General features: G+C 45.4%; 1 protein-coding gene across 1 annotated transcript in view; it reads left to right on the top strand.

The window, feature by feature from the left end:
• Positions 1-13,544, top strand: part of LOC308311672 (partitioning defective 3 homolog B-like) — a 201,851-nt gene that overhangs the window by 91,368 nt on the left and 96,939 nt on the right. Inside the window, exons 16-18 of the mRNA XM_080758462.1 lie at positions 665-803; positions 3,873-3,985; positions 8,588-8,632. Of these exons, the coding sequence (XP_080614588.1) occupies positions 665-803; positions 3,873-3,985; positions 8,588-8,632 (297 nt within the window). The remainder of the gene's footprint in view (positions 1-664; positions 804-3,872; positions 3,986-8,587; positions 8,633-13,544) is intronic.

The raw sequence follows: 13,544 nt of genomic DNA, 5'->3' as shown, positions 1-13,544 counted from the left end.
TATCGAGGCCTTTTCAGACGGAGAGCGTGTGACGCAGACGTTCAGATCGGCTCATGATGGGCCGCGACTCCCGTTGCCTGAAATAAAGAGAAAGCTCAACACATTCCAGGTCTATAGTCGGTCGCGGGCGTGTGCACCAAACGAGCGTGTGCGCGACAATTTCACGGCACCGTGTCTTGACTGTCCGTAAAAATATGCTTGCGTTGTCGCCCCTCAACTGCCAACACAACTCCAATCCAACTTCATTTATAAAGCACATTTTAAAAACAACAGAGTTGACCAAAGTGCTGTACAGTAGGCCTCACAATAAATACAAACAATGCAACACAAGGAGAACATAGGATACAAATATCAATCAGGGTTTAAAAGCCAATGAATAAAAAAAGTTTTAAGATGGGTTTTTTAAAACGGGTAACTTCTCCGGGCGTACAAAAAAACCCCGCAGACCTCTCATTGAAAATGAATTACTAAGCGTGTCAGTCGCTGCCCGTGTGTTAGCGTGTAGATCTGTTATTTTGGGCAAGCGACACGTGCGTCATTTTTGACCTCAGCTACTTGTGATGCTCTTTTTGTGACGCTGTAGTAGGACGTTAATGTACTACTTACTGTAAATCCCTCTGGATCAAGCTTCTGTTCTCTCTCTCTCTCTCTCTCTCTCCCACAGCCGGCCCGTACGCGTCGGCCAGCACTGCCGGCAGCCTCTACGGCGGGGACTGGGAGACGGAGACGGACGAAGACTTCCCCCCGCCCCCCTCACCGCATGCCGTGGCCGAGATGAACCGAGAGATGCCACCAAACCACAGGTAACACGCCCGCTATACTAGATGAACCGAGAGATGCCACCCCACCACAGGTAACACGCCCGCTACTAGATGAACCGAGAGATGCCACCAAACCACAGGTAACACGCCCGCTATACTAGATGAACCGAGAGATGCCACCAAACCACAGGTAACACGCCCGCTATACTAGATGAACCGAGAGATGCCACCAAACCACAGGTAACGCTATACTTAACTATTGTACAACAGATGAACCGAGAGATGCCACCCCACCACAGGTAACACGCCCGCTATACTAGATGAACCGAGAGATGCCACCAAACCACGGGTAACACGCACGCTATAATGAACTATTGTACAACAGATGAACCGAGAGATGCCACCAAACCACAGGTAACACGCACGCTATACTTAACTATTGTACAACAGATGAACCTAGAGATGCCACCCCACCACAGGTACGCACGCTATACTTAACTATTGTACGACAGCCATCAATTCCCTTTGAAGATGTTTTTTGCCTTTGTTAAAACCCATTCTGGACGGGAACCCGTTTTGGTGTTTTAACTATGCACTGTGTTATACTTTAGCTGTTGAAATCTACGAGCCTGTAGATCTGCTATTTTTTTTAAATCGTGAAAATGTGGCACAGATCTTTTGAATATAATATTCTTTCGGAAGACGTTTCATTTATTTCGACGTCAGGCCTAAATGTGTTAACCTCAACCCTAAAAGTGTGAATCAGGCATAACCCCTAAACCTAACCCTCACCCTCTATTGTCTGTCTATTCTGACTCTAAGACTATTTGTTTTTTAACGATAAAACGGGAGGACCGGGGAAATAGTCCTCACAATGTAATACTTTTGCCCTACATATACTTGCTCTTACGTTGATCTACAGATGTTTAGTTACGTTTGTTTGCAATTCACATCTTTTGTATGAAAGGTGCTAGACAAATATTAATATTATTATTATTATATTTATTTCTCAAATTTATACTTACAGTGGGGGCACATTTGGACAGCACAAGTATAGTAATATACACACACATGCACACAGGCGCAGACACACACACACACACACACACATGCACGCACGTACGCTAGCACACACGGCACACGCCTGCGTGCAATTACTCCATAATAATGGAGCAGTGTGGTGGCAGATAAAAGGGCCGTCATTGGCACTAAATAATACCCAGCATGCATTATTTAGGCGGCGGACGGCTAATTGCAGTAGCGGGCCCCTCTCTGCATTATGCACAAGTAATGGCACTGACTGGCGTAATGAAGAGGAGTCCGTATGAATGCTCTCTCCTAATGTGTGCTAATTGCCCTGGCCATCCGCCCAGCCGCACTCCCCGTTATTAGCCATATTCCTACTAATGTGAAATAATTCCATATCCGTCCGTGTCCATGTTTAAGTTGGCCCCTTTCTCTGCCAAACGTAGTCGTTATGTCGACTGATTCGTCTCCCACGCGCACGTGCGTCGCCACTGTTGTGTCCTGCTGGCTCGACCTGCCGGTGAGGAGCCCCCACCGGGAGGAGCCCCCACCGGTGAGGAGCCCCCACCGGGAGGACGTAGAGCAGTGGTTCACAAACGTTTTAGCTCCAGGCCCAAAATGAAAAATACGACGTTTTCCCCCGGGACACGAACTAGTGGAAATAGCAGATCTACAAGGTCACGTGCCGCTTCGCGCCACTTGTGAGCTTCTATTTTCACTACTTCTAAGCATTTGTTTTCAAATGTAATTTTTTTCTTTCTTAAATTACTGAAACAAATCATTGAATTTTGTTGCTTTTTGGGGGAATGTTAAAAAAATGTAGTAAACAGTGCCGTAGAGCCTTCGTCCTACTCCATTTGTACACTCTCAGAGTTACAGACCTGTAAGGGTCCATATGGTTCCTAACCACCCGTAATTTAGCTGGGGACTCCTTCGGAAACCCCTCAATGACCCCTGGGGGTCCCACTTTGAGAGTCACTTAGAAAGTTATAAATGCTGAATCGACAGGAGGCTGCCTCTTTAAGACACGAGACCAATTCCACAAATGCCTTCTAAATCAGTAGTTCACACTTTCAAGAATTTTCGAAATGTTTCGAAAAATGTTCAAAAATAGCAGCTGTACAAGCCCGCGGTTCTGCAACGCTTGTACCTCTGCCAACGCTAAAATCTAAACGGACACGGATGCTTTCTTGTTTTTGATGAGTTAAAGAACATTATACACGACATATCATATTCAAATAATGCATTTTAATACCCAAAGTTAAGCTTGCTGGAAGTTCCGATTCGCCATTATGCTCAAAAATCTATTTAAAGGAGGCTAAATCCCTCTCAAATCCCAGAATGACTGGCCGTGGTGCACAGTGCTGAAGATAAAGAGGACATTTGGCTGCATTCAACCCCTCGAGAGAATACAGTTTTTTGGGGCTGAGGGAGAATGAGTGAATACACAGCAAACCCAGTTCCTGCCAAACTACTTAAATGCAGGGCGACGGATAAGCACAACTTTTTTTTTTACATAGTTGTATATGTCTAGAAGACTGACAACAATGTTGGTTGCTTAAAAAATTTCCTCCATAACTGCTGAAAATGTAGCTGTCCGAGTATGAAGAATGGCAACCCGAGTGGAGGAAGTTGATAGTTGTACGTACATTGTTGAGTACATTATTGTCCTATAAATGAACATTGTGAATGTCTAGCATTCAACGCCAGACATACTCACAAGTCTTTCTTCTGTTAAATATGAAAATAAATGTATATTGATGATATAAGTATCCTTAAAATGTTTATTTTCTTCTATTTTCGGAAACATTCTTCAGTGGATTTCGGTATAGAAGACGATCTAAATCATATGAGAGGTGTTTTGGAGTTTGTTGTTAAATCAGATCTCGGGTTAATTCCATCCATCGCGTTGTTTTCTTCATTTTTGGATTCTTCATTCAACGTTAAGTAATGTCTGTGCAAACAACACCACTATTTCTGGAGCTTGGGTTTAACAAGATCCTGACAGGTTAACCAAAAAGATGTCACACCTCTGTGCTGGTACAGGAGATGTAACAATGGACCTGTGTTACGTGTTGTTGTCAGAGAGATGGACGCGACCTCCTACATGTCAGAAGAAGGCCCGGCGGACACGCATCATGTGACCAGGCTCATGGACAACACGCCTCGCAACAGAGCCTCCAAGAGCATGGACCTGGGTGAGCGCACGCACTCACGCACAACACTATTGTTGATTGTAGGGTTGATTGTGTCGACTAAAACTATGGCGAGAAATGTCCGTCGACTGCCCTTGTTCACTGGAAAAAACTAAGCTATGAATGATGACTAAAACTACACACACACCCTCAACCATTGAGAACGATGTTGTGACTCGGATGGTCGTTGATGGATGTCCTGTCGAATAGGGAATACGACACCGTTTGTTTTTGAGAATCTGTATCGTTGTCACATCATCACGGCTTTTTGCGGGTGTGAATTAATGAGGCTAATCAGTGAATGAAACCTGCAGGGAAAACATACATTTTCAGAACATCTTCAGGAAAGCGTGAAGAGTTGGAATGGCACATCTGTAGCATAATATAATGCAGCAGGTTGTGGAAAACCCACCTCTTCAGACTCCACCTTAGCCCGCAGCACTCACCGTAGCATTCTATAGTGCAGTGTTTCTGTATGTACTGTAGACATATCCTTCTATAGTGCAGTGTTCCTGTATGTACTGTAGACATATCCTTCTATAGTGCAGTGTTCCTGTATGTACTGTAGACATATCATTCTATAGTGCAGTGTTCCTGTATGTACTGTAGACATATCCTTCTATAGTGCAGTGTTCCTGTATGTACTGTAGACATATCCTTCTATAGTGCAGTGTTCCTGTATGTACTGTAGACATATCATTCTACAGTGCAGTGTTTCTGTATGTACTGTAGACATATCATTCTACAGTGCAGTGTTTCTGTATGTACTGTAGACATATCATTCTACAGTGCAGTGTTTCTGTATGTACTGTAGACATATCATTCTACAGTGCAGTGTTTCTGTATGTACTGTAGACATATCATTCTACAGTGCAGTGTTTCTGTATGTAGACATATCCTTCTATAGTGCAGTGTTTCTGTATAATAATTAATAATAATAATTTCAAGGACCCACCAGTTTAGGCTACAGACCCCCATTTAATGGCATTTCTGTCTCTGCGACCCCAATTTATATTGTACAATCAATATTAATTTAACTCTGAGAGTGTACAAATGGATAATGGCTCCATTTGGTTCCATTTGTACACTCTCAGAGTTACAGTCACATAAGGGTCCATTTGGTTCCTAACTATTTATCTGGGGACCCCCCTGGAACTCCCTCAAGGACCCCTATTTGGGAACCACTCCTATAGTGTACTTAGAGTTTCGTTGTACAGGTGTTCTACTGTTAAACGGATGTTACTGTAGGTTCTTGGCGTACTGTCCATGATGACTATTTCAATGTATTTGATGTGTTACCATGTGCTGTTCCTGCTTACTGTAAGTCGCTCTGGAACCCATTTTGACCCGAGATCAGATTCTAAAAAGCTAAAGCATAACATCATGCTAACACCAAAAGGGGTTCGCGCCCAGAAATGGGTTAAGAGCGTCTGCTAAATGCTTAAATGGAAGTTATGTACATGAGGTCAGACATAAGGTGTTGAAAGTAGAAGCATAATGGCAGGCCCACATAGGATGGTATATAGTCCACACAAGGCGATATAAGCTTCAGAGGTTACACACACTGGTGGTGGTAACACTCTCTCCAAGGCAAGCCGCCACGAGTGAAAGAATCCTTTGTTTTGTTGCATTTTGACCACCGGCCATCGTTATCGACATCATCTCGCCATCACAAACCATTTTACCCTCGTAAACGACGGCGTGCGCGCGCACATGCACACGCATGACTGTGTCACATGTCTTATCAGTGCATTCTTTGTTGTGATAAGTCTCCCTCGCCTATTATCCGCCGTCCATGGGGGGGTTTGACCTCCTGATCTCATAAACCCAAGGGGCCGTCGCACAGACTGTCTGGCTGTCTGCGCGCTCGCAAGAGTGTGTGTGTGTGTGTGTGTGCGTGGTGGCTGGATGTTTGTCGGGGAGCATTGAGGCTTATTTCCTGGTATTAACCTTCTTTCATTGGTCTCTCGTTCACTCTCTCTCTAAACCACAATCTCTCTCTCTCTCTCTCTCTCTCTCTCTCTCTCTCTCTCTCTCTCTCTCTCTCTCTCTCTCTCCATTTATCAATCCCTTTCTTTGTTTCCTTGCAATATGGCTGTGGTTCTTTATAGATCTCTCATAGTGTGATGTGTCCTCGCCTGTCTGTCTGTCTGTCTGTCTGTGATTTTCTACAAACTATTTTACCGCCAGAGTGGCGCACACGTGTGCATATACCTTAGGCACACAAGCTCCCGACGAGGATGAGGATATGTATATATATATATATATATATATATATACACAGCCTACAGACGTATCCATTTATTACTCCTTTTTCTGCTCAAAATGAGCCAAAAGCCAGTTTTTGGAAGGTTATTCTCAATCGCACGTTCGAAAAACTCCTCCATTCCGGTTCCTCCGCTGCCTACACTGTGTGTGGGAGGGGCTGCTCTTTCTGATTGCAGAGGACCTCTTCTTCTACTTGGGTATTTTGCGCATTTGACTGGCACTGACCTCACGAATTCGATCCCCGCCCCCGTGGCGGGAGGGATCGTGTTAAAGGGCCATTCCACCCAAGCCGAGCACTCCCTAGAGAGACCCCCTCCGACCCACTGGTGGCTCGTTTCACAGATCTGCTGTGAATGTTCTCCCCAGACTAGGGATCGGGCGTGCCCCTGTGCAGTGTCTTTGAGGAAACCCCCTGATCTGTGAATGTTCTCCCCAGACTAGGGATCGGGCGTGCCCCTGTGCAGTGTCTCTGAGGAAACCCCCTGATCTTTTCGCAGACAAAAGCTGATCTGCAAGTTCACGAACGCGTCGTGTGCTTTTAGACTATAGGCTATTTGAGCCCAATATTCCACCTAGAATGTGGATGCTGGGGTCCAATTGGTTAAAGCAGGTCACAGCTGAAACTCACAAGGAAATTGCTTGCCGACTCCATGAATCCCCACACGCGCACGCGCGCACACACACACACACACACACACACACACACACACACACACACACACACACACACACACATACACATACACACACACAGGAGGAATTGATGCTCATTGCCACTTTGCTACACTAACAGGAGCTGTGTGTGCATGCGTTCTCGCGTGCGTTGGCAGGTATTAACCACCCCACTTGCCTTTATCATAACCTAGGCTTACAGTGCACGCGCACACACACACACACACACACACACACACACACACACACACACACACACACACACACACACACACACACACACACACACACCCCTGCGAGGTGTTTTCCCCGGCCGGGGAGGGGAATTGACCTCATAAAAAATGAAAGGGCTTATTTAAGAGCGACGCGGCCCTAATGAAAACCTATTATTGTATCCCATGATGCAATGCAGGGGGGCAGCTGCTTCTGGCCACACACAATCATGTTTGGTTGGATTAGAGAGAGAGAGAGAGAGAGAGAGAGATTTGAGGTCTTGTGTTTTCTTGCTCCTATTCTTCTCGCTCTCTTCCACCCTTCTATTGTTCCTTTTTTTTGTTCCTTATCAGTCTCTCTTCTTTTTTCATTTCCTTTCTTATTGCTTTGGTTCTTTCTTACCTTTCATTCTTTTTTTCCCCCCTAAACCAAACCTGTGTGCACTTTATTCCTCTCTCGGTTGTACCCGTGTGTGTCTGCATTCCTTTTGTGCCCATAGTATGTCACATCTCTGCATCTGTCCCTTTTTAATGCCCATATAGTGGAGTGCTCTGTATCTGTCAGTCTGAGTCCCTCTTATACCCATTTAGGCCTGACATCGAAATAAATAAATAAATATTCTAAATCCTGACAATTTTCGGAAAGATTTGAGGCACATTTTAACGAGTACAAGCTCGTAGCGCGCCACTCGGTGGCGAGCTATGAGCTTGTAGATCTGCTATAGCTAAATTATAACATAATGTATGTAACCACCAAAAAGGGTTATATGGAGATCATTAGTACTGATGTCATTAGTATAATAATAATAATAATAAAACTTTATTTGTATAGCACCTTTCATGACATGGAATGCAGCTCACACTGCTTTACAGAGTATAAGCCCATAGCCCCCCTGTACATTGGCATGACCATATATGGGCATTGATACACCTTTTTGTTTTTGTAGACGCTTGTAGTTGCAAGCGACCACAGCTCTTTTGAATTGGATCACTTGCGCCACCATGCGCAGACGTGCAACAGGACATAATCACACGCGCTGCGACGAACGCAAACCCATGCCGCTCGTGCAATTTGCTCAGCCGTCCTAAGCATCGCGCTCGTGTCACTATGACTCAGCCATAGCCACATACAGTAAGAAGTGTGTTGGCTAATCTAGTCCTTATGGCATCAGGCACGAACTATCAGTCAGCGCTATGGAGCTCTAGAATATATATATATATATATATATATATATATATATATATATATATATATATAAATATAGGCACAAAACGAGACATTGCCAAAGGATTTTGAGGGTCCCCAACTCAAGAGGGTGAGAACCCCTGAGCTAAGGGGTCTTTCTTGGCCTGAAAGACCCCTGCCATATAAGTCAATCATCTCTCCGCCTCCTTACTGCTCTGCTATGTTGTTCATGTTTTGTTTTGCTTTGCTTTGCTTGTGTCCTTCTAGTGGCTGATGAGAGCAATATGCGATCGCTAGCAGGACATGGAGCAGGTGAGTGTTGCACGCACGCACGCACGCACGCACGCACGCACGCACGCACGCACGCACGCACGCACGCACGCACGCACGCACACACGCACGCACGCTCAAATTCGACACACGTTCCACACCCCCGCAGGGAGTGCAGTGCCCGGTATCGAGTCGGTCGGACCCACGGTTCTCCAGAACCACCACAAGAGGCTCTGGTCAGGCTCTGCCAGTGGGCCTAATGAGCCAAAGTCCCCTCCCCTGTGCAATTTCCAGCCTCTGCCTCAGCCAATTGATTGCCATGGCAACCCCACACCTGCAAATTGATTACTTAACCACTCCACTTTTCAAGTCCAAAGACAACGGGTATTATTAGGTTCCCATTTGCATCGTTCACAAGTAGGCCGGTGGCCGACGGGCACGTACAAGTCTAGTAAAACTAATTGTGAGAAATAAATCTGAATTCTTTTATGTTCTGTTTTACAATAAATTCATTTTAGAGTAGTCATTATTATATTTTCGTAATGACGTGCAACGGAAGTGAGTGAGTCAGTCCGACACGCAGGTATACCAACCCACCTCTGAGCTCTTCTGTCTTCCTACCTGTGTAGTCAACTTGGCAAAAGTAAAGGCAGTTTACAACAAACCCGCCACGGCCCCCCGGGGCCATCAGTGGAGGTGGATCATGATCTTGGGGTAAAAAACACGGTTGTCCAAAGTCCTATTTTACAGGAATTCCCCACAAAGTAATTTCCACCTTTTATACAAGAAGCATGCATGGATGGAATATTCAGTTTGAAAGGATGCAGTCTTTTGTTTTGTGTACCGACACTTCCAGAATGAGTCAGTTAAAAAGAAAACATGAAACCCCCGTAGTGCTGGAAGTGTGTGTGTGCGTGCGTGCTGCAGGCCTACTACCTAAATAACTCATTTTTAGGTGTTAGTTTTGGCCCTCCAAGTTCAAACTACGCCCATGATCACTACACTTCAGAACGTTCCAGAATAGGGCCCTGCTATAGGGATAACTCTCCTCGCTGTGTGTGTGTGTGTGTGTGTGTGTGTGTGTGTGTGTCCAGGGCTTCATGTTTTATGGCTCTAGGAGTCGGCAGGGCCATGCGTCCTCAATCCTCACCCTGTCTGACAGGCAGCAGCTTCATTACATTACACCATGGAGCTGTCTGTCTGTCTGTCTGTCTGTCTGTCTGTCTGTCTGTCGGTCTGTCAATAATTAATTTTGAATTCCAGTCTTTAACTTGTGTATTTGCATTGCAGTATTGATACTATTTCTAAAGTAAATAATAATATGTGAGTACCTTTTTTCCACCACTGACGAATCGCACAGTAACGCAGGCTTGCCCACATGTACGGTTAAACACACTTACTAAGACACTTACACACTCCCCGATGCGCACACTGGCTTATCGGCGCTGTCGGGCAGAAACCTTGAATTTCCATCCAAATCTACTGTACATCCGTACTTGATCACACTACAGCGTCCCAAAGCATCAACAGTATAGCAGATCCACCAGCGTGTTTCCAGCTTGTAGATCGTTTTCCAACTTCAATCCTGAAAAGTAACAGGTTTTCTTTTGGGACGTATAAGGTTTCCAGCCGGCAGACGATATTATGCTTTCAGCCTTGTTCTCGCTATGGTTTTTCCCACACACACACACACACACACGCATGCGCGCGCACACACACACACACACACACACACACACACACATGCACGCACGGTTCTTAAATCCAACCACGACAGCAGAAGCGGAACCTGTTGCCAGCCCAGCAGCAATACAAATTTTCTTGAGTGCTATCGCCGACCTCAAAACATCACACTCAGCGTTCCCACAAGTGGGCCAGCCCCCAGCCCCCCCCCCCCCTGCCCCACCGCAATCTTTCTCCCATTTCTGATCAGCACTCATAACCCTTATGGACCCTGATATATAACGCTGTTGACGTGCAGCCTAATGCGTATTGACGGGGCTTTCTGTGTCCATTTCTCTTTCTTTTTTGCTTTTTTTTAGCTTACGAGGCAATATTCTGCAGGCTTGCTTCCCTCTACGTCACTCTCACGCACACAAACTTGCGCACGCACACACACACCACACCACACCATACACACACATATGCATGGATGCGGGCACACACACTTTTATTCTTATTATTATATATACACATTGCATTTTTCAATACATGTTGTCGTTTATAACACGCAAAATAGCCGCTCTAAAACCTTGCGGTCGCTTTTTCCCTGCGGTTGTATAATATTTATCCATGTTCAGTGTCCGACAACGGCACACATTTAAGTGTACATCAGGCTTAACTCCAGTACTAACCCACGGATGTAAACAAACAGCCATTTTTCTTTCTACTACCGTATACTATTATCTTTTCAGGTCGAGTCCCAAAAGAGAGATTACGTGGACGGTTTGCACGGGACTCAAACAATGAGCACAATGCGCCACTCCGCGTTGCAAGCTTGTTGATAAATGTAGATAAATGGTAGATTTTTACTCGAGTCGTGACCCATAAAAATTGGTCTGTGACCCACGAATGGGTCCCGACCCACGTTTTGGGAAACCAATGGTGGTCTACACGCAGCACTGCAGTGTACAGTACACATAGCTCATCTCTCTCTCTCTCTCTCTCTCTCTCTAAATGGCTTCAGTGGTTCTTTATGAGCTTTGACATATTTCATTAGGCGGATGGTCTTAAGAGGCCTGCCTCCGTTCTTTAATCTGGATAAAACCCCCCCGCAGCCCACCCCCCCACACTTCCTGCTTCTCTCTCTCTCTCTCTCTCTCTCTCTCTCTCTCTCTCTCTCTCTCTCTCTCTCTCTCTCTCTCTCTCTCTCTCTCTCTCTCTCTCTCCGTCTCAATTTCTCAATTCAATCAAACTCAATTCAGAAGGGCTTTATTGACATGAGAAAACATACGCAACTTGGGGGGAGAGAGAGAGAGTGAGAGAGAATAGATCGTATAGCTTCGTTTTCATTTAGTTTCGTCTGTGATAAAAGATCAACAAAAATTTTTGTCATAGTTTTAGTCAAATCAAATCAAACGTATAGTGCAGGAACCAGTATATATGTAGTATAGTATATATACATATACAGTGTAGCACGTTTACAGCAACAAAGCTGACCAAAGTGATGTAGGGTACACATCACATCTACAAGCTCACGCGGTGACACGTTGTGACACGTTGTTTGCGTGTAGATCTGCTATTTTTGGTGAAAGTCGTCCCCCCCCCCCCCCCCCCAGAATATGGAGCCTGGGGTTCAAGTGGTTCCATGTCAAGTATAATGTCAACACTGTTGTATAGCATCAGACATCTTTGGGATGTCTCCTCTCCTCTCCTCTCCTCTCCTCTCCTCTCCTCTCCTCTCCTCTCCTCTCCTCTCCTCTCCTCTCCTCTCTCCCCCAGTGTCTAACATCTCCCCTGGCACACACGCACAGTCGCACACGGCTCCATGCCATTATATTAGCTGAGGTGCAGAGAGCTAGAGTGCACTGCAGTACAGTAACCAGCATCCCTGTGTGTGTGTGTGTGTGTGTGTGTTCCACCAGCTCAAAGTGTCGCGGAAGTGATGCTTTGTGAGCTTGTAGATGTGTGTGACACTCATTTACTACGACACTGTGGTATATTAGGTGTCCACTGGTACCAACCAGGACCCCCTTAACTCTGAGTGTGTTCAAATGGTTTCATTTGTATTTGTTGACAAAATTGTCAATATATTTGTTTCAGTCATCATACAGTAGCTTAGTTTTTATTGCGACTGAAGGTCGCAGTTAACTATGGAATTGTGCATTTCCCGTCAGTAGGTGTGTTGGTCGGGCACCATATATGGTGCCCAGGTCTCGTGACATCATGTGACATCATCAGGGATGGAGATGTGGAGACCATGATGTCATAGTAAATGCGACCAGCTGTTGGAGTTCCATATAGATCCTTGATGTCATCGATATTGGCCAGCAACTCTACAGCTGACCTCTAACCTCAAACCCTTAGATCTCCATATATGAATATATGTCAGAACCTGTTCTGACGTTCCATATGTTGATCCTTCCCCATACATCCTTCCTCTTCAATTTCTCTCCCTTTTGACTTATACCTGTCCATTCAAATTTCAAACCCTAGACGGGCCTGCCCCAAAGCGACCGGCAGCCGGCGAAAACTAGAGTTCCCAACAGGCCCGGAAATTATGGCCCGGCCCACCTGGGCCCTCATGTGAAACACCTGTACACCTATATACTGTATGGAGCTGACCTGTTCTGACATTCCATTATGTTGATCTGACCTCATCAAACCCTGTACACTCAAGACATGTGTGTGTGTGCTCCTTATATGGCCAGTACAGAATTCATTCTGTGTTTATCTGACCCCCATGCCAAAGCGCCAGCACTCGCCCAGCAGTCTGCCATCAACGAGGCGGATGTGTGCACGCGACCTCGCCACTTCTCGTCTTACTGGTTCAGTTATTGTCAGTGAAAGAAGGTAGTTGACGAACATTTTTCATCATAGTTTTAGAAGACGAAATGAACACAGCTTGTATAGTATAGCAATACAAGTGTACAGTGCACACACACACACCCTCCCTCCCAGTCCCTCCTTTCCTCTTCTTGTGTCGTTGGGTGCATCCGGCATGTCGTTGTTGATTTAAGTTGAGAGTCACCATGTTGTGGCGATTTGACTTGATTGATCACTGCCAGTCTGCCCCAGACATCTGCTTATACATGTATATATGATCACTGTCACATGGAAACCTCGCATGTCCAAAACCCTTCCTTTGTTGCTGTTTTTTTTAAGTACAGTAAACTGCGAAAATAGCCAAGCTCACAACGCCTAGCCGATACTTTCGCTACTTTTGTGCGCCGCACTTGTATAATGAAGAAGGGCATTCATTTATGTAAAAACATAAAAAGGTAGGCCTGCGTTA

The sequence above is a fragment of the Protomyctophum bolini genome, assembly GCF_963924005.1.
Source record: "Protomyctophum bolini genome assembly, chromosome: 24".
NCBI lineage: Eukaryota > Metazoa > Chordata > Actinopteri > Myctophiformes > Myctophidae > Protomyctophum > Protomyctophum bolini.
The sequence above is the reverse complement of the archived record's forward strand: the minus strand, read 5'-3'. Positions and strand labels throughout refer to the sequence as shown.